Source organism: Heteronotia binoei, chromosome 12 (genome assembly GCF_032191835.1).
Source record: "Heteronotia binoei isolate CCM8104 ecotype False Entrance Well chromosome 12, APGP_CSIRO_Hbin_v1, whole genome shotgun sequence".
Classification (NCBI taxonomy): Eukaryota; Metazoa; Chordata; class Lepidosauria; order Squamata; family Gekkonidae; genus Heteronotia; species Heteronotia binoei.
The window spans coordinates 76621569-76643627 of NC_083234.1; the positions used below are offsets into that span (position 1 = coordinate 76621569).

At 49.8% G+C, this 22059-nt stretch overlaps 1 protein-coding gene and 1 non-coding gene across 7 annotated transcripts in view; one reads left to right on the forward strand and one right to left on the reverse strand.

Annotated features, from left to right (window-relative positions):
• The window catches only part of PTGES (prostaglandin E synthase), a 56119-nt gene that overhangs the window by 6446 nt on the left and 27614 nt on the right, over nucleotides 1-22059 (reverse strand). For all 6 annotated transcript variants that reach the window (XM_060250666.1, XM_060250664.1, XM_060250662.1 and 3 more), the window contains one exon: nucleotides 16145-16227. In XM_060250666.1, the coding sequence (XP_060106649.1) occupies nucleotides 16145-16227 (83 nt within the window). The remainder of the gene's footprint in view (nucleotides 1-16144; nucleotides 16228-22059) is intronic.
• On the forward strand, nucleotides 15593-15665 carry TRNAN-GUU (transfer RNA asparagine (anticodon GUU)). The gene has a single exon. It is a non-coding gene; the product is annotated as a tRNA-Asn (tRNA).

Below are 22059 nucleotides of genomic sequence, written 5' to 3' on the forward strand. Positions count from 1 at the left end.
CCCTCCCGCAACTTGGGCACCTTCCCACTGCAGTTCATGATCTCCGCAGTGAGCACCACAAAGTCCTGCTCGTGGCCCTCAAAGTCAGATGTCATTTTGGCCCCTGCGCCCCCCACCACCTAAAATTTTCTCCCCTGGCCCCCCCACCTAAAATTTTCTCCCCTGGCTCCCCCCACCACCTAAAATTTTCTCCCCTGCCCCCCCACCACCTAAAATTTTCTCCCCTGCCCCCCCCACCTAAAATTTTCTCCCCTGCCCCCCCACCTAAAATTTTCTCCCCTGCCCCCCCACCTAAAATTTTCTCCCCTGGCTCCCCCCACCACCTAAAATTTTCTCCCCTGGCTCCCCCCACCACCTAAAATTTTCTCCCCTGCCCCCCCACCACCTAAAATTTTCTCCCCTGCCCCCCCCCACCTAAAATTTTCTCCCCTGCCCCCCCCCACCTAAAATTTTCTCCCCTGGCCCCCCCACCTAAAATTTTCTCCCCTGCCCCCCCACCTAAAATTTTCTCCCCTGCCCCCCCACCTAAAATTTTCTCCCCTGGCCCCCCCACCTAAAATTTTCTCCCCTGCCCCCCCACCTAAAATTTTCTCCCCTGGCTCCCCCCACCACCTAAAATTTTCTCCCCTGCCCCCCCACCACCTAAAATTTTCTCCCCTGCCCCCCCACCTAAAATTTTCTCCCCTGCCCCCCCACCTAAAATTTTCTCCCCTGCCCCCCCACCTAAAATTTTCTCCCCTGCCCCCCCACCACCTAAAATTTTCTCCCCTGGCCCCCCAGCACCTAAAATTTTCTCCCCTGCCCCCCCCCACCACCTACAATTTTCTCCCCTGCCCCCCACCTAAAATTTTCTCCCCTGCCCCCCCACCACCTAAAATTTTCTCCCCTGCTCCCCCACCACCTAAAATTTTCTCCCCTGGCCCCCCCACCACCTAAAATTTTCTCCCCTGCCCCCCACCACCTAAAACTTTCTCCCCTGGCCCCCCCCACCACCTAAAATTTTCTCCCCTGGCCCCCCCCACCACCTAAAATTTTCTCCCCTGCCCCCCCCACCACCTAAAATTTTCTCCCCTGCCCCCCCCCACCTAAAATTTTCTGGCTACAGACCTGTCAAGTGGCCTTCTCTGCTACCCAGAGACTCCACCTTTTGCTTTTGAGGAAAACCTGCATCATCCAGCTCAAATGCTTAGGGGAAGATGGATGCTTTTTATTGGCAAAGAAAAAGGCGCTTTGAGTTTCAGCATGTAACGGCTACATTTCACCAAGACTCCGCCATGGAACTGTAACGTCTTCTCATTAATGAAAAAATTTTATTTGATTACATCATAGAGGTGATCATTGATGGGGAATGTGCAGCACTTGATATTGCAACACACACACACACACACACACCCTTTCCAACCCTTTTGTTGTTTTGCAAACTCAGATCTGAGCCTGGAAACAGCATCTTCCATAACATTCACCAGCTGGCAATTTTTCTTCCCTGCATATGCATGTCGATCAGGTAAAACGCACCTGGATAGTCACCCACGTTTTTCCCTCAGAGGATGTCATAACGGAGAAGCAGCCGTGGGGCAGAGGCTGGCATCTCCCCCCCCCCCACCAACCTCAAAGGCTGTGACATTCAGAATGCTGCTTGATTGGAGTTCACACTGGAGGGGGGGGCAGCTGCCCCTTTGTATGGTGCTTGTGCATTTCTCAGAAAGACACAGGTTAGTGACTGGAGAAAAGGGAATGCTGAACTAGACGGGTCGTAGTTTGCAAAGGGCACCAAAAAACTTTGCACCACTGACCCCCCCTTAAAATTTTCTGGCTACAGGCCCCGGGGGCCCCGGGGTTGCCCTTCTGACTCAAGAAATATCTGGGGACTTTGGGGGTGGAGCTAGGAGACTTTGAGGTGGAGCCAGGAGCACGGGTGTGACAATCATGATCGAACTCCAAACAATGTCCCCTCTAAGCTGCAGATTCTTTTGAGCAAAAATTCTACTTTTGTGAGCTCCGGGCATTAAAGTGGTGAGCTGCTGCATCAATTATTGTGCTCTGGGGTCATCCTTCCTGAGCTAAAACAAAAATGTGTGAGCTGGAGGCTAAAAATCTGTGAGCTGGCTCACACTAACTCAGCTTAGAGGGAACATTGAAAGGGAGTTCCAGCAATCACATTTAGAGGGACCGCACACCTTTTAAATGCCTTCCCTCCTTTTGGAAATAAGGACGGATATGGGCACCTTCTTTTGAGGCTCATAGAATTGCTCCAATCTTTTTGAAACTTGTGGGGGGGTATTTTGAGGAGAGACACCAAATCCATTGCTGAAAATTTGGTGCCTGTACCTCAAAAAACTGCCCCCCCAAGCCTCAGATACCCATTGTACCCTAAGGGAATCGGTTCCCATTGGGAATAATGGAGTGTCCAGCAGACATTTTCCTCCCACCCACCCCCACTTTCTGATAACTCTGAAGCGGGGGGAGGCCTCCAAACTGGGGGGATTTCCTGTCCCCACCTGGAGATTATTTACAACAGAGAGAGGTCACTGGTAAATGAATAAACACACAACCACAAATGGTTATAGCGACCAACAATTGCTAAGACCATATAGCAATACAATAATGTGATACTGGTGAGAATACACCTGGAGATTGGCAACCTGATTCACCATACAAAATCTATTTGGACTTGGGGGCCAGAATACTAAAAATCCTGTGAGTGGCAGAAGTACAATATGCACCCCTCACACTGACTGTATTAGCTAAAACACCATGTCCGTCAGGCAATGGGGAGAGAGAAGGAGAGGAATGGGGTGGGGGGGGGGAGAAAAGCAGGTGGGTGTCATCATCATATATCCCCACTGGGGGGGGGTCAGTACATGGACATAAACAGGGCCACCTTAATGGCTGCGTTGCAACACTTCCCTCACACACATCTCTTGGCTGCCCCCCAAGGACGTTAATGGGCCTTGGCATAAACAAGGCAGCCAGCGACTCTCAACACCTCTGGATCAGTCACTTCCTGCCTCCAAGGCCCAAGAAGGGAGGGGGGAAGGTGGCTGCATTAAGAAAAACTGTTTGTTTTTCAAAGCCAGGCTCTTCCAACTTGGGCCTTTTTCGCTCACACTTTGAAACACCTCGGCATCTGAGGTCTAGTGTGTGTGTGGGGGGGGGGGGCAAACTTGCTTACCATAAAAGCCAAACGGAATAAATGTCCGATGTTTGAAAGCCGCAAGACAGGAAGGAAGGGAGGGAGGGAGGAAGGAAGGAAGGAAGGAAGGAAGGAAGGAAGGAAGGAAGGAAGGAAGGAAGGAAGGAAGGAAGGAAGGAAGGAAGGAAGGAAGGAAGGAAGGAAGGAAGGAAGAGGTGGGAAGAAAACAACTTTAAATGCCTTTTCCAAGCCACCAGCTGGCTTAGAATCATAGAGTTGGAAGGGACCTCCAGAGTCATCTAGTCCAACCCCCTGCACAATGCAGGAATCTCACAAACACTTCCCCCTAAATTCACAGGATCTTTATTGCTGTCAGATGGCCCTCTAGCCTCTGTTTAAAAACCTCCAAGGAAGGAGAGCCCACCACCTCCCAAGGAAGCCTGTTCCACTGAGGAATCGCTCTTACGGTCAGGACGTTCTTCCTCATGTTGAGCCATAATGGCTTGGAGAAGTCATTTAAAGAGACAAATACCTTCTCCAAGCTGGCCAAGAGCCACACAATGTGTGTGAAAGAGCCAAACCCCCTGAAGTTGTGGTTCTGCTCATCCACCTCAGGGTTATGTTGTATTGCACCAGAGAAGAGACATACCCCTCCCTCCTGCTTCAGCTTTCTTCTTCCCCTTCCTCCCTTTTGACCTTCCCAGCTTCACACCTGGTCCTTGAGTTAAGCCCCACTCCTCTTTACCCTGCCTTGCCTCACAACACCTGGACCCAGGGCTTTCCTTTTGTAGCAGGAACTCCTTTGCATATTAGGCCACACACCCTTGATGTAGCCAATCCTCCTGGAGCTTACAGGGCTTACTGTAAACTCTTGGAGGATTGGCAACATCCGGGGTGTATATATGCAAAGATGTTCCTGCTACAAAGAAAAAGGCCCTGGTTGTCCCCAAACTATGTTGAGAGCCAGTACTCAGCTAGGGTTGACATACCCTGGTCAAACATTCCACCAAGACACGAATGCCACAGGTGAAGATGTTTGTCTCCCGCAACTTCACTCGGGTGTCCTCTGTTTGCCCCCAGCCCTTCCCGCCACCAGGGCAGAGCAGAGCTTCTCATACCGGCCCCCTGGCATCACTTGCTGGCATCTCCAAACAAGAAGAATTTGGCCCACTGCCTGCAGAGCATAGCTGGCTTTAGAAGCTGACTTTTGTTTAATAGCTGTGGTCGCCTTTGCTTTCTTTCTCTTTTAATTGCTGACCTGAGCGTTCTAGGAGGGAAGCCAAGAAACTGGTGACTCACCCAGCATTTCTAGAAACCTTTCCCAACATCAGGGCTTTTTTTTTTTTTTTTTCTGGAAAAAGTGGTGCCAGAACTCTCAAGAAGGAAATGGAGGAGAAATATGCGGGTGCCTCTCGTGAACTTTTTAACAATTTTTAAAGAATTTTGTTTCCCCAAAGAGGTTCTGGAACTTGATTCCATCACGTTTCCGCAGAAAAAAAGCCCTGCCCAACATTAAGTTATAATTCTGTGCATTTTTAAAAAATAAAAACAAAGTTAGTTTTGTTGTTTCAAGCTATTTGTTATGCTTCTCAAATCTGTGAGGTGTGACCAGAAAGCAGATTGTGACTTGTGCTGTGAAGCTTAAACTCCGTCCATCTTGGAGCAGAAGTCTGGTCCCGCTCTGTTTCCCAAGGTAGGGCAGGCCACCTTCTCTCTTCTCCCTGTTGAAGTGAGCGACTCAGCATGCCTGGATGCTGGAGGGGTGCTACATCCCTCGAAGGATGTCTAGATCAGGCCTGTCAAACATGCGGCCCAGGGGCTGAATCAAGTCCCCAGAGGGTTCCTATCAGGCCCCCGAGCAACTGGCTGTCATCTGCTTGCTTCTCCCTACCTCTTGCTTCCTCCTGCATAATAGCGTGCTTTGAAAGCTTGCTCAGTCGCACAGGAGCTACAGAGCAAAACCTCTATTTTCTCCATGGGTTGAGGCTCCTCCCTTGGGGAGGAAGGGGGGAAGGCAGAGCTTGTTTTTCCAGGCTCTCTCAATCGCACAGCAGAGCTACGGAGCGAAGAAGCAGCAGAGCAACGGAGAGCTACGGAGCTAAGAAGGAGCAGAGCTACGGAGCCAAGAGCTACGGAAGGAAGGAAGGAAGGAAGGAAGGAAGGAAGGAAGGAAGGAGGGAGGGAGGGAGGGAGAGAGGGAGCCATTGGTTCCTTTACCCAGTTCCCTGGATCCCAAGGGAAAGAAACAAATAAAGCACCTTTAATATCAGCAAGTGCTAATGTTTTAAGCATGTTTTAAGGGTTTTTAAAATATATATATTTAATTGTGTTTTTCTGTGTCCTTTATAAAGTTTAGCTCTCTGCTACCTAATCATAAATAGGAACACACATGGCCTGGCCTAACATGGCCCAGCCCAACAAGGTCTCATTTATGTCAGATCTGGCCATCATAACAAATGAGTTCGACACCCCTGGTCTAGGTGTTCTCTCCTTGAATGGGATGCCTCTCCTTGTCTTCACCTGGGAGCTGCCCTCGGGCCCCTCCCCCTCTCTCCCTTTGTCCTTCTCACTCCTGCACATGGCCTTCCACGGAGACGCGTGTCTCTGAAGGCCTCTCTTGTAGATCTGATGTCCTCATACTCCCACACACATGAGGCTGCCAGGCAAGCTGGCCACTTGTGACAGGGAAAGGACTTTTTCTCTTCTTTTGACCTCAACCTGAATGTGAATTGGCTCTACCTGAGTAAATGTAAGTTTACCCTTTTTTGCACTGTACTTCTTGGGAGATTTATTTACAGCGCTCAGAGCCATGTTTCTACAACGGGGCAAATGCTGCTCTGTCAACCAAACGGCTTGCCCCGGGCGCCACTGGAGGGGGAGGCACCAAATTGGGTCTGAAGTCCATTTTATTCTATGGGCCCATAAGGCAGAATGGGCCTATAAGGGGCCGCCATTTTTTAAATTTTGCTCCCCCCCCCCTCAAAAAACATGTAGATCCAGTCCTGCTTGGGGGAGGGGGTACTTGGCAACCTTATTTCCCAACATTCCATGGGAAATCATAGCCACTCTGTCAGAACTTGTAACTGTCATGTATGCTGAGCCTAATGATATTAGCCTAACCGACTCCATATTGTAAATGTCCTTGCATTCATGCCTACTAACCAAATGCCTTTTACATTTCAAACAAACTGTAACCACTGAAGGGTGACCGATAGTCTCTGGGAAACATCTGCAGGTGTCCTTTGAAGCTAGCCTGCCAGAGCAAAGCAGTGGGGCTCCTTCCTCCGCCTTGGAGATAAGGGACCCTGGGAACAGACAACTGTCTCTTGAAGTGTGAGAAATGGTTTTATTGTTTCTGTTACCACTGCATAAAGAATGTGTCGATAGCTGTACTGGTTATCAGAGTCAACTTGTTCCTTCCCTGAACACAGTTCTCAATAAACGTCTTATACTTTTGAAACAAAGTAATGATTCTTGTTTGAAGTTCTCCAGTTCTGACACACTCGGGCCTTATTCTCATCACTGTCCAAGACATCCTCTGTCCTCCAATGCACAACAGCCTGTTACATTTCTTTCCTCTGGAACAGCCTGTGCTCTGCAGACTAAAAGCCAAGACGTTCGACTGTTCATTGGTTTAAAAAATGTACCAAGAATGCATAACTGGGCCATGATATGTTTTGAACAGCTGCTAAGGTAGCTTAGCAGCTGCAGACCACAAAGCAGCTGGCTGTGTCCTGCGCAGAGGAAATGCATCACCACACATCCCTGCACCACCTACTAGATACTGCTAGAGACTTAATTCCAGAGAAGAAGCTGAACTCTTAAAAAAAGAGAGATTAATTCAGTTGGGTGCCCATTTGGTCTGAAGCAGCAGAACAAAGCTTGCGTTCAGTGACATCTCTGAGATCAATAAAGTTTAATTCTGGATGTAAGCTTTCACGTGCACAGAAGCTTATACCCAGAATTAAGATTTGTTGGTTTTAAAGATGCCACTGGACCCAAACTTTGTCCTAAAAGAGACAGTCAGTGCTGCATAGCGGTCAAAGTGCTGCAAACCCGGATTCAAATCCCCGCTCTACTATGGAAGCTCCCTGGGTGATCATGGGGCAGTCGAACATTTTGGAGAGCCACTCTGATGTAGTGGTTAAGTGCACGGACTCTTATCTGGAAGAATTGGGTTTGATTCCCCACTCCTCCACTTGCAGCTGCTGGAATGACCTTGGGCTAGCCATAGCTCTCGCAGAGTTGTCCTTGAAAGGGCAGCTTCTGGGTGAGCTCTCTCAGCCCCACCTACCCCACCAGGTTTTTGTTGTGGGGAGGGAAGGTAAAGGAGATTGTAAGCAATTCTGAGACTTTGATTCAGAGAGAAGTAAAAAAAAAAGTAGTCCATCGGGCAAGCATCAGTTGTTTCTGACTCTGGGGTGACATCACATCATGACGTTTCCACGGCAGACTTTTTACGGGGTGGTTTGCCATTGCCTTCCCCAGTCATCTACACTTTCCCCCCAGCAAGCTGGGTACTCATTTTACCAACCTCGGAAGGCTGGAAGGCTGAGTCAACCTCGAGCCGGCTACCTGAAAACCCAGCTTTCACTGGGGATCGAACTCAGGTCATGAGCAGAGAGTTTGGACTGCAGTATTGCAGCTTTACCACTCTGTGCCACAGGGCTCTTTTCAGAGGGAAGGATGGGGTATAAATCTATGGTCTTCGTCTTCAGTCTAGCCTACCTCACAGGGTTGTTGTGATAAAATGAAGGCGAGAGGAAGGAAGGAAACCACTTTGGGTCATCTCCTTGGGGAGAAAGCTGGCATAATACACAGTGGCTGCGGTCAAGTGACAGGCTTAGTGCGGCCTGGCTGTGCTTCTGATTTCATCTTTCTTTTTTAATGGAGAGTATTGTTCAGACATCCCACCCTTAACCCACTTCACTGAGTGCTCATCCCAGGGTTGACCATTCAGATTATTGCTGCACAGGGTGGGCGAGATCCTTTTTTGGTTTGTCTTTCATGCATGCGCGTAAGTGCATACCCGAAGCACTGGCTCCTTTTTGACATCTCCACAATCCTTCCAACAAGTATTACGATCAGTGTGTGTGTGTGTGTGATGATTGCAGGACGAGATCCAGATGTCACTATCTGAACGTGTATTTTAAACCCACAGGAGGACAGCAACGCCATCTGATCACACCTTAAGCAAACCAAGAAATAACTCGACAACTCCAGCACTTTCCACTTACAGGGGCAGTAGTTTACCAGAGGCCGGGAGCAGAAGAGCTTGCCCTAGGGGTAGCTAGAGCACAGAGCAGAGATGCTGCTGAAATCTTGGAAGGGGGGGGGGAGAGAAAGAGTTTGGGGATCACTTACACCCACGATCCCGGAAAAGCTACAGACTCGCACAACACAGGAACGTTTTGCACAGAACACTGTTTAGTGTGGAAGCCAGAGGACCCATAAATCCTTTGCTTACATTCCAGAGCCTTCTCTCCCAAACAATAAATAATACATCTCTCCATGCCAGAGTCACATCCACCGAAATTTCTGTAGCATGACACACGCTTTCTTCCTCCATTCTGACCCAAGGCTGAAGAACTTTGAATGAAGAGGAAGCAGTGGGGAGTAAACAACGTTTCCTTTCAGAAGCGCTAGCGTAGTGGGAAGGGGAGCCTCCAAGGATCCGCAGCGGACCCCAAGAACAGCAGCAGCCGACACAGCTTTGCAGCTAAGAGCATGGATAGAGCACCACAGAACACTTCTGGGGGCAATAAGACGGTGCTATGGTAGCTGCTGGAGTCATCAGTGTGTTTACTGGAGAGCCAGTTTGGTGTAGTGGTAAAGTGCGCAGGATCTTAACTGGGAGAACGGGGTTTGATTCCCCAATCCTCCACTTGCACCTGCTGGAATGGCTTTGGGTCAATCATAGCTCTCGCAGGAGTTGTCCTTGAAAGGGCAGTTTCTGTCAGAGCTCTCTCAACTCCACCCACCTCACAGGGTGTCTGTTGTGGGAAGGTAAAGAAGATTGTGACCGCTCTGAGACTCTGAGATTCAGAGTATAGGGCCAGATATAAATCCAATATCATCTTCTTCTTCCAGCAGATACCTGTTTTCTGGAGATAAGGGAATATCCAAAGATCGAGTACACTGTCTGAATACCGTGGTGACTGAGGGGAACCTCTACATTCAGAGGCACTAATCCTCTGAATCCCAGAGCCAGGAGGCAACATCAGGGGAAGGCCTCGGCCTCCCTGCCCTGCTGCTGGCTGTCCAGAGGAACTGGTTGACCACTGTATGAGACAGGAGGCTGGACTAGATGGACCCTCCCTGGTCTGATCCAACAGGGCTCTTGTGACATTTTTATGAGGAGAAGGCCTCAGCCTCCTTCCGCTGTTGTTGGCCCTCCAGAGGAACTGGTTGGTCACTGTGTGACACAGAATGCTGGACTAGATCAGGGGCGGCCAAACTGTGGCTCAGGAGCCACATGTGGCTCTTTCACGCATATTGTGTGACTCTTGAAGCCCCCATTGCCCTGATGGCCAGCTTGGAGAAGGCGTTTGTCTCTTTAAATCCCTTCTCCAAGCCAAGCCAGCTGGCAGTTTGGAGAACATATTTAAAGTTAAAGTTGCTTTCTTAACCCCTTCCTTTCCCCTCTATTTGCCTCCCTTCCTTCCCTCCCTTGCAGCTCTCCAACACCTGCCATTTATGTCTTGTGGCTCTCACATAGCTAAAGTGGCCCTTACTTAAAGCAAGTTTGGCCATCCCTGGACTAGATGGACCCCTGGTCTGATCCAGCAGGGCTCTTCTGGTGTTCTTATGTTCATTGCAGCCCAAGGAACACAACGACCCACCTGACGCAGCTTTTGTGAGGAATTAAGAGATGCAAAACAAAGCATTTTGAACACAAGCAAAAAGCACCAGCGTTTGCTTCCACCCTAAAGATTTCTAGGAGGATGAAACCAGAAGCCAGCAGCTGAAATCTGCCGTGCCTAAGCTGTGCGAAGGAAGTTCCTCTGTTGTGCAAAGAAGCAAAAGAAGCAAAATCCAGTGGAGCCAAACTCCCAGGATGCTGTGCTGAGGGAGGGGAGCGTTGAAAGAACAGAGCCGGAGGTTGTGTTCTCAGGCTGCAGCAATTTAAACTCACCATTTGTTTTATTTCAGTGTTGGACTTTTATCGTCTCCCCCCCCACTTACTGGTTACGCAACCTTTCCTTCTCAAAAGGGTCAAAACAAAGGAGAGAAGCAGGAAGATCTGAAACTGGATCCTTCCAGCATTTTTGAAATGCTCATAAAAGCTGGTTTGGGCCTCCCCACAGCTCTGGAGGGAGGGAGTTTAAATGCTTCCTCTCCTTTGAACAGTTTTTCACCCACTGAGACGGGCGCATTCTGGGCAACCCTCAAAGGAAAAAGCAGCTAAATTGCGTCAGGGGAAGCACAGACAGATCCCCCACCCTTACGGCCCTCCAGATTCCAGTGTGGGCTTTCTGTGGTTTCTGTGAGGATTCTTTTAAAAAATCTTGGGGGCAATCTTGAGTTAATGAAGCTGAGTCCCATGGATTCAGAGCCAGTTTGGTGTAGTGGTGAAGTGCGTGGACTCTTATCTGGAAGAGCCGGGTCTGATTCCCCACTCCTCCACTTGCAGCTGCTGGAATGGCATTGGGTCAGCCAGAGCTCTCGCAGAGCTATCCTTGAAAGGGCAGCTTCTGTGAGAGCTCTCTCAGCCCCACCCACCTCATAAGGTGTCTGTTGTGTGGGAAGAAAATAAAGGAGATTGTAAACCACTCTGAGATTCAGAGTGAAGGGTGGGGTATAAATCCAATATCTTCATCATCATCTTCTTGATTGGATTGTTAGGTCCCCCTTGGCCACTAGCAGGTGACTGGGGGAGGGGGGTATGGTTGCCAGATGCAGACTGGGAAACTCCTAGAGATTTGAGGATGGAGTTTGGGAAGGACAGGGACCTCAGTAGGGTACAGTGCCCTAGAATTCACTGCTCTCTATAGTCTGGAGATGAGCTTTAATTCTGAGGGATCCCCAGGTCCCACCTGGAGGTTGGCATCTTATCAATTGACCACATCTGCCAGTGTGAGATTAGACTGAACTAGGTGGGCCAATGAGCCAGCCCAGTGGTGTAAGTGGGCTTAGTCAGCTCTTCTCCAACAAAAACGTTCGTTGAGAAGCAGTTCCACGCACAACAACGAACAGCGAACAAATATATACAGTTAGAACACAGAAAACCACGCCCCCTCAGGCAGGCACTCACCAATCCCATTGCGCCCTCTAGGTTCCTTCATTAGCGTTTCCCTCCAAAACGTCTCACTTCTTGATTGGCTGATTCTAGCGGAACGGCCAATCAGAATGTGGATGCTTAGAGGAATTCTGTGGCGTGTGGGCACGTAAGCCGCAAGAGAGCCTCTGTGTGAAGAGACCCTGACCTTACAGGCGGCTAATGCTGAAGTGCTCTCCCTTCACCTTCCTCCCTGCCGTTTGGCATCCTCAAATCTTCCAAAGCAGACCCACAGATTTTGGCTCCCCTAAACTCTGACCCAAGTTAGCTCAGTCTCATCAATTCTCAGAGGCAAAGCAGGGTCGGCCCTGGCTAGTATTTGGATGGGAGAAGAGGAGGAGGAAGAGGAGGAGAGCTGGGTTTATACCCTACCCTTCACTTGGAGTGGTTTACCATCTTCTTCCCTTTCTCTCCCCCCACAACCAGGGCCGGCGCGCCCATTAGACAACCCTAGGTGGTCACCTAGGGCGGTGGCCCTGGGGGGCACCGAATAGGGTGCCCCCTGGGAGGGTGGAGGCCGCCCCTTCCTCCCAGGTGATTTAAATCATATGGGAGGGCCCAGGGAGCAGTCACTGCCCTCCCAATTTGGTGTAGTGGTTAAGTGCAGAGACCAGGTTTGATTCCCCACTCCTCCACTTGCAACTGCTGGAATGGCCTTGGGTCAGCCATAGCTCTTGCAGTTGTTGTCCTTGAAAGGGAAGCTTCTAGGAGAGCTCTCTCAGCCCCCCGCACCATCTCACAGGGGGTCTGTTGTGGGGAGGGGCACGGTAAAAGGAGATTGTGACGACTCTGAGACGATGAGATTTCTGTAAGGTTTTTAATGTAAGCTGCCTGGGGCCCACTTGTGGGATAGAGCAGGGTATAAATCGGAAAATTAAATTAAATTAGTATAGGGCGGGATATAAATCCAATATCTTCTTCTTCGTCTTCCCTGTGTCAGTGAAAGGTCCCGCTAATCAGAGAGGCCTTTCAGCAGCATGGGGAGTGCCCCCAGAAGCGGCCGGTCCAGCCTCCCTCTCCATTTAAAGAGCCCGCCAACCAGCTGGTCACCAGGCTCTTTGAAGTGCTCTTTGAATTGCCAGGCTCTTTAAATGGCGGCGGAGGCTGGTCCTGCTGCATCTGTCAGAGCTCCCTGGGCCAGTAAAAGGTCTCACTGATCAGCTGATCAGTGGGGACCTTTCACTGGCAAGGGAGGGCAGCGGCTGCTCCTTGGGCCCTCCCACACGATTCAAATTGCCCCGGAGGGAGGGGGCAGCTGGCACCGGCCCCGCCAACAACAGACACCCTGTGAGATAGATGGGGCTGAGAATGTTCTTCAGGAACTGCTCTTGAGAAAAACAGCTCTGCGAGAACTGTAACAGACCCAAGGTCACCCAGCTGCTGCATGCATGTGGAGGAATGGGGAATCAAACAGGTCCTCCGATATTAGAGTCGGCTATTTTTAACTGCTACACCAAACTGGTTGTCCACTCCAAACTGGCTCTCCATGAAAGCCCCATGATTGCATGGCAAAACAAGAACTCGTGGGCATTCGATGAAATTGCTGAGCAGACAGGTTAAAACAGATAAAAGGAAGTCCTTTTTCACCCAAAGAGTGATTAACATGTGGAATTCACTGCCACAGGAGGTGGTGGCGGCTACAAGCATAGCCAGCTTTAAGAGGGGGTTAGATAAAAATATGGAGCAGAGGTCCATCAGTGGCTATTAGCCACAGTGTGTGTGTGTGTGTATATATATATATATATATATATATATATATATATATATATATATATATATATATATATATATATTTGGTCACTGTGTGACACAGAGTGTTGAACTGGATGGGCCATTGGCCTGATCCAACATGGCTTCTCTTATGTTCTTATGTGACACAGAGTGTTGAACTGGATGGGCCACTGGCCTGATTCAACATGGCTTCTCTTATGTTCTTATGTGACACAGTGTGTCGGACTGGATGGACCATTGGCCTGATCCAACATGGCTTCTCTTATGTTCTTATGTGACACGGAGTGTTGGAATGGATGGGCCATTGGCCTGATCCAACATGGCTTCTCTTATGTTCTTATGTGACACAGAGTGTTGGACTGGATGGGCCATTGGCCTGATCCAACATGGCTTCTCTTATGTTCTTATGTGACACAGAGTCTTGGACTGGATGGGCCATTGGCCTGATCCAACATGGCTTCTCTTATGTTCTTATGTGACACAGAGTCTTGGACTGGATGGGCCATTGGCCTGATCCAACATGGCTTCTCGTATGTTCTTATGTGACACAGAGTGTTGGACTGGATGGGCCATTGGCCTGATCCAACAAGGCTTCTCTTATGTTCTTATGTGACACAGAGTGTTGGACTGGATGGGCCATTGGCCTGATCCAACATGGCTTCTCTTATGTTCTTATGTGACACAGAGTGTTGGACTGGATGGGCCATTGGCCTGATCCAACATGGCTTCTCTTATGTTCTTATGTGACACAGAGTGTTGGACTGGAGGGGCCATTGGCCTGATCCAACATGGCTTCTCTTATGTTCTTAAAAACTAACAACAACAACACATTAAAATCAAATCCAACATCTCTTATGTGGAAAGGGTTGTATGAGAGGGTTGCCACCTTGAGGTGAAGGTATTCCTAGAGATTTGGGGATGGAGCCTGGGGAAGCCAGTGTTTTGGGAGGGGAGGAAACTCATCGAGATAGAATCCCACACGGTCCAACCTCCAAAGTGACCATTTCCTCCAAGGGAACTGATCTCTGTAAACCTGGAAATCAGTTGTCAATCTGAGAGATCTCTCAGCCCCACGTGGATGCTAGCCACCCTCAGGAGTGGGATTCTAGCAGGAGCTGCTTTGCATATTAGGCCATACACCCCTGATGCAGCCAATCCCCCAAGAGCTTACAAAAAAGAGCCTTGTAAGCTGTTGGAGGATTGGCTACATCAAGGGTGTGTGGCCTAATGTGCAAAGGAGCTCCTGCTAGAATTCCACCCCTGGCCACCCTACATTCAGTTAAGAATCACGCATTGCTTCAGCTATTTTCATTTTCCACACCCATCCCTTCCCCAGCAAGGTTTACTTGCCAGTAACTTTATTATGTAGCTCACCGCTCAGGTTAGGGTTGCCAATCCCCAGGTGGAGGCAGGGGATCCCCCGGTTTGGAGGCCCTCCCCCCGCTTCAAGGTCGTCAGAAAGCAGGGGGGAGGGAAGGGAAATGTCTGCTGGGAACTCTGCTATTCCCTATGGAGATTTATCCCCATAGAAAATCGTGGAGAATCAATCTGCGGGTATCTGGGGCTCTGGGGGGGGGGCTGTTTTGGGGGGTAGAGGCACCAAATTTTCAGTATAGCACCCAAAATACCCCCCAAATTTCAAAAAGATTGGACCAGGGGGTTCAATTCTATGAGCCCCCCCCCCAAAAGGTGCCCCTATCCTTCATTATTTCCTATGGAAGGAAGGAATTGAAAAGGTGTGCCGTCACTTTAAATGTGAAGGCCAAAACTCTCTTTGGAGTTCAATTATGCTTGTCACAGCCTTGATCTTGGCTCCACCCCTAATATCTCCTGGCTCCACCCCCAAACTCCCCAGATATTTCTTGAAGTGGACTTGGCAACCCCAGCTCAGGTAGTGTTCCTGATTTAATCATGCAATGGAGGAAGCTGCTGACTTGGCCACTTCAAATGTTCTAACTCACCGCAACAACCGTGGTTTATGGGAATCTCGCCTCCAGGCTTCAGCTGAGCAGGCTTGCATGGATTGAAATTACCCAATTAACCACAACACTCAGACAAGGAAGAAACGGCGCCTTAAGAGGGGGAAAAAAGGATTTCCATTTCGGAGCAATTGACGGTCTCTCTCTCTGAGATCCTTGCCCTGGGGCGGCTGCAACAACCTGGCTGGCAATTGTTTTTGCAAAGGAAAAATACCGTACCTGCTCCCTTTGCTTGTACATTTGAAGCAAACAACCCCACGCTGCAGAAGTTAAAAGAGGAATGGGGAGGGTGGTTCAGTGGCAGAGCATCTCCTTGGTCCCAGGTTCAATCCCTGGCATCTCCAACTAAAAAGGGTCCAGGAAAATAGGCGTGGAAAACCTCGAGACCCTGGAGAGCCATTGCCAGTCTGAGTAGACAATACGGACTTCTGCTTCAGTATAAGGCAGCCTCATATGTTCATATGTTTGGAGAGGGATGGTGGCTCAGTGGTAGAGCCTCTGTTTGTTAAGCAGAAGGTCCCAGGTTCAATCCCCGGCATCTCCAACTAAAAAGGGTCCAGGCAAGTAGGCGTGAAAAACCTCAGCTTGAGACCCTGGAGAGCCACTGCCAGTCTGAGTAGACAATACTGACTTTGATGGACTGAGGGTCTGATTTAGTAGAAGGCAGCTTCATATGTACAATGTGTGTAGGGTTGCCAGCCAGCTCTGAGTTTGGAAATTCCTGGAGATTTTTGTGGCGGAGCCTGGGCTTAGGGAGTTGTATCAGGCTCCGTCTGCGCGGTTGGCTCAAATACAGAACAAAGTACATCTATTGATTACGAAGGGCACAAAAACTACACTGTGGTTTCTGTAGTCTTTGTGCACTTTGTAATAAACAGATGTACTTTGTTTTATCAGCTCAGCCTTCTAGGTTCCTGACTTGATTCTCAGGTTGGGCTCCCCCCCACCACCACTTTTGCTGTTTCCTGGTTGGCGCAAAGAAGAGGCCCCTGCCCCCCCCAAAAAAATGGCTTCAAGCCTGACCTGAGGCATCGCTCCACATCTGGGTCTTCTCGGTGGTACTGCAGCCCTCCGTGTCGTAGGGCATCCTCAGGGTTAGCAAACGCCTGGAGAAAAAAACCCAGAAATAAGCCTCACTCAGTAATAATAATAATAATAATAGAATTATTTTTATATCCCGCCCTCCCCCGCCAAAGGAAGGCTCAGGGCGGCTAGGTAGCTCTCCTTTTAAAAAGGAAGCACAGGATCCAACCCTTCCACACAGGGACAACTCCCCGTTTTGTTCTTGTCACCGCTGCAAACGCACAGGTATTCCCCCGGACCAAGAAAAGTTCCAAATGGGGACAAGCCAAGCCCTACATTTCCACCCACATCTGCCATTCCCCCTTGTGGCCGGCATAGGGTTGCCACATCCCCTCTGCAGGTGTCTCTTGTAGATCTGATGCCCTTCCACATCCCCCCTCCATGGCCCACCCTCCAAAACATTTTCTCTAGGGGAACTGACCTCTGAAGCCTGTAGCCTGGAGAGGAGCTATAATTCTGGGGGATCCCCAGGAATCCCACCTACAGGCTAACATTCCTAGGCCAGCAGGCTTTTCCCCAGAATGATTTGTATTGGTATTATGCAGAGGTGGCCAAACTAGCTCAGGAGCCACATGTTGCTCTTTCACACATATTGTGTGGCTCTCGAAGCCCCCACAGCCCCATCGGCTGGCTTGGAGAAGGCATTTATAGTTAAGCGGGACACAAAATCTACTGTCCATCCCTGGACCAAAGGAGGTTAGGCTATGCTCTACACGGGTTAGGGCCTTCTTGATGGCAGCACCAGAAATGTGGAATGCTCTCCCAGAGGCCTACTTTCCGCAGGGCCTGCAAAACTGAACTGTTCCAACAGGCCTTTAATAGCTCACCGGGAGAGGACCCCATATCATTATAGAGCTACGATACTATGTGATCACCATCAGAAAAGAAGAACTCGCTTATATTGAAGTGGTACAGCACCACATAATGGTTTTAAATTGTAACTGTATTGTATTGGTTTTTAAAATGTAAATATAAATGTTAGCTGCCCTGAGTCCGCTCGCGGAGAGGGCGGGCTAGTAATTTAAGGTAAATTAAATAAAATAAAGTTACTTTCTTTCCACCTCTTCCTCCCTCATCTATTCGCTTTCTTTCCCGTTTTCTTTCCACCTTTCCTTCCTTCCTTGCAGCTCTCGAACATCTGACATTCATGTCTTGTGACTCTGAATCACCTGAAGTTTATCTCTCGCGGCTCTCAAACATCTGACATTTATTCTATGTGGCTCTTTTGTTAAGCAAGTTTGGCCACCCCTGGTATTAAGTATATCACTATAGTGTTACAATGCTATAGCCATATATTACTTTAAAAACTCAGAAAAAGACGATCACTGACAGAAACAAAGAAATTGCACTGGATGTAGGGGGGGAAGTTGGGTTGCCAGCTTGTTCCTTCAGGAGCTAAAACATAGATGAGACACAGAAAGAATAAAAACATTCACCACACACTTGAAGCAGATTACAAAACTACAGATTTTAGGAGGGTTTTTCTTTTAAGGCAATGGATCACTTACTAGGGTTACTGGAGACTTTGGGGGTGGATCCAAGAGAGGGGAGGGTTTGGGGAGGGGAGGGGCCTCAGCATGGTCCGATGCCATAGAGCCTACCTTTCAAAGCTGCCATTTTCTCCAGGGGGGCTAAATTCTGCCAGCTGGAGATCAGTTGTAAAAGCGGGAGATCCCCAGGCCCCACTTGGAGGCTGGCAATTCTATTACTTACAGTATTATAATGATCTGTTTCAGCCTTGTACTAACTCTCAGCTTTCTTTTTTTAGCATGAAGTCTGACTTTCTAGCACTTTTCTTTGCAGAGTTCTAAGGTGCACAGTCTTTCTTCTCGACCTTCATGAGAACCCCTACAGAGGTAGGCTCAGCATAGACGACATGACCCAATGCAGTGAGTATTTGTCTATAATCATTTTAAGCTGCAGAAGGAAGAAAGAAGATATTGAAAGATACTGGATTTCTATCCCGCCCTATACTCTGAATCTCAGAGCGGTCACAATCTCCTTTACCTTCCCCCCACACACACACACGCACACACAACAGACACTCTGTGAAGTAGGTGGGGCTGAGAGAGCTCTTATAGCAGTTGCCCTTTCAAGGACAACTCCTATGAGAGCTATGGCTGACCCAAAGCCATTCCAGCAGCTGCAAGTGGGGGAGTGGGGAATCAAACCTGGTTCTCCCAGATAAGAGTCTGCGCACTTAACCACTGCACCAAACTGGCTCTGTAGCATATGAGCCAAGGCAGAAGGGCAGAACTCCCTGGGGGGGTGGGGTACTCTGCCAGGCAATCCGTTCCGTGATGTCTGGATTGCGTGTCCTTGTAAAGAAAAGCAAGCTCTGCTGCAGAGGGTGGGGGGGGCATGGGTGTGCTGCATTTCATTTCTCCCTTCAAGCATGAAAAGTTAGCCCCCTTCGGGAGCAATGCAAGCTCATTAAAAACGGTGAGCACCGCTATAAACATCTTAATTGCTGCCTTTGCGCACTTCAGTGCCCGTCAGGAAGTGGGCCGTAGCAAATGGGGAAATATTTAAACTGAGCATAAGCGAAGTAGTCACAGCAGATTCAAATGTGTCATGCCTTCCACCAACTGGACCACAACAGACTGCAGCAGGGAGAATCAGCATATTTAAATGCTATCTTATATTAATTCCCCTCACCTAGAGAGATAGTAGTTCAGGGAAATAAAAGCCTTCTCTTATTTTATTTTTTTCCTGCGTTGGGTATCTTTCCTGGGACTTCAAGAACTAGTCCTTGCTCTGACTTCAGGAAAAAGATACTTCCCCCCTCTTCCTGTGGTTTACCCCAGCCGGAATCCTATTTGTCCTGTCCATGGCTGCCGAGGCCCGTAGCCAGAAAATTTTGGGCGGAGGGGCCCAGGTGAAAAAAAAATTGGGGGGCGGGGGGGGGGGGCGCAGGGCTTGGCTGCTTCTTCCCGGTTCTGCTTTCGACCTCCACCTGCCCCCAGGCAAGGATCGCTCCCCTCTACTTCTCAAGAGAAAGCCCATGCCTGACTGAGCAGTTTGCAGCAGGCCAGAGTCCGACCGTGGGGTGGGGGGGAATGGGGGCAATGCTAACAAGGAAGAAGCCCCTCCCCAACCTTGTCACACCTGGTATGCACATTTGCAGCGCTCCTACAAAACCAGTTACATTGAAGGATCACAAGTGACTAATTTTCAGTCTGCTACGGCAGGCAGCTAAAATCCTTGTACTGAAAAATGATGCTTTCCCCCATGAATCGCTTGGCAGTCCGCGGAACAGTCAGCCGCTTACAGAAGTGGGATGGACCATTGATGGGCGGGGTTGAGGCTCGTAGCGACCCTCTCGGTCTCCCCCTCGGCTCAGGCAGTAACATTTGTTACCGCTCTCAGCCCTATAAGAAGGTCGGGTTGCAACGTGCTATTATAGCAGGCAGGAGCAATATATCGCGGTGTGTTCAGACCTTGGCAAAGTCACTGTCGTTTTAACTAAGTGCTGAGTGACAGCCGCCAAACAGTCATGCCGTGCTGAGCAGACTTTCATCTGTTGCTGAGGGCTTCAGGAAGGACATAACTCTCCCCACCCCCTTTAGGATGCAAGTTGTTTGGCCCATCAGGCAACCACTTCCTTTTTCAGCTCGCTTGCCTTTCCAGATCTTTGCCGCTGCTGCCTCACAGGCAGAGGACAGTTTGGGAAAGGACTTGTGGTAGCACAGAGCCCCTGTTCACGTGGGCCCCAAGATGTCTGTGGCCTTCGCAGCCCCCAGGTGTTGTCGCTCTCTCCCCCTCGCTCTCTCTCGCTGTCCGTCTTTCTCTCGCTCCCCCCCCCCCCGCACGCTGTTGCTCTCTCTCTCTTTCTTGCTCACTCTCTCGCTGTTTCACCCCCCCTTTTAACTCAGCTTCACCACCTCCACTCAGCAGACCCTGCTCGGAAAGAAAGTGCGTCGGGTTCCTAGAGGGTGGCTCCAATGGAGGGGCCCTATAGAGGGAAGGGGGGGTTAACAGAGGGGCCGTCCCCCCCCCCGTGCCCCTAACGTAGTTACGGGCCTGTGGCTGCTTCTTCAGAATGCTCTGTATGAAGTACAAGAGTTTTGTTGTTGTTCAGTCACACAGTCGAATCCGACTCTTTGCGACCCCCTGGACCAAGTCACGCCAGGCCCTCCTGTCTTCCACCATCCTCCGAAGTCTGCTCAAATTCATGTTTGTTACAACAACAAATTTTATTTGTATCCCGCCCTCCCCACCGGAGCAGGCTCAGGGCGGCTAACAACATAGTTCAGGGTTGATTATACAAATGGATAAAATTACATTAAACATTATAAGCGTTTAATTAAAATCTGGTTAAGTTTTAAAATTAAATTAATTAAATTAGTAAAAGTGCTAATGCTATGTTTACTTTTTCTGATGGCAGTTTCCTTCGCAATTTCCAATTTCATCAGCGAAAGCCAGTCTGAAGAGGAAGGTCTTGCAGGCCCTGCGAAACTGTTCTAGGTCCCGCAGGGCCCGCATTTCCTCTGGAAGTTGGTTCCATAGGCTCGGGGCTATAGAGGAGAAGGCCCGGTTACGGGTGCTTTGCAACTTCACCTCTCTCGGTCCGGGGATAGTCAGCAAGTTTTTCCCGGCTGACCTCAGTGCTCTCTGGGGTTCATATGGGGAGAGACGGTCCCTAAGGTAGACAGGTCCTCGACCATATAGGGCTTTAAAGGTAATGACCAGCACTTTGTAACGAACCCGGTATGTAACTGGCAGCCAGTGCAGTTCGCGCAGCCCTGGCTGTATGTGCTCCCATTTAGGGAGTCCCAGCAACAGTCTAGCCGCTGCGTTCTGCACCAGCTGCAGCTTCCGGGTTCGGTACAGAGGCAGCCCCATGTAGAGAGCATTACAGTAATCCAGTCTCGAGGTGACCGTTGCATGAAGCACCATTGCCAGATCTTGGCGCTCTAGGAAGGGAGCCAACTGCTTTGCCCGCCTTAGATGGAAAAAGGCTGACTTGGCAGTGGCTGCAATCTGGGCCTCCATTGATAATGCAGGCTCCAGTAAAACTCCCAGGCTCTTAACACGGTGCGCCGCTTTCAGCGGCGCCCCGTCGAAGACCAGGAGAGGTATTTCCCCTCCCCGAGCACCCCGACCCAGACAAAGGACTTCTGTCTTCGCTGGATTCAGTTTCAGCCCGCTCTTCCTCAACCAGGTTGCCAAATCCTGCAGGGCCCGGTCTAAATTCTCTGGGACGCAGTCAGGCCGGCCGTCCATTAGCAGATAGAGTTGGGTGTCATCTGCATATTGATGGCACTCAAGTCCATGTCTCCTGGCAATCTGGGCAAGGGGGCGCATATAGATATTAAATAGCATTGGTGAGAGAACTGCCCCCTGAGGCACTCCACAGTCCAGTGTGCGCCTCTGGGACCGCTCACCCCCAATTGCCACCCTCTGTCCCCGATCCTCGAGGAAGGAGGCAAGCCATTGTAAGGCAGACCCCCTCACCCCTACATCGGCGAGGCGGCGGGTCAGTAGCCGATGGTCAACCATGTCGAACGCAGCCGACAGGTCCAACAACATCAGCACTGCCACACCGCCCCGATCCAGGTGCCGTTGGAGATCATCTACCAGGGCGACCAGTACTGTCTCCGTCCCGTAACCCGGGCGAAAGCCGGACTGGCAAGGGTCTAGGATGGAAGCGTCATCCAGAAAGCTCTGCAACTGTAACGCCATTGCCCTCTCTATAATTTTACCTAAAAACGGTAAATTAGAGACCGGTCGGTAGTTTGCCAATTCGGCCGGATCCGCTGTACTTTTTTTCAAGAGGGGACGGACCAAAGCCTCTTTTAGAGATGATGGAAAGCGCCCCTCCAAGAGGGATCTATTTATGATGTCCCATAAAG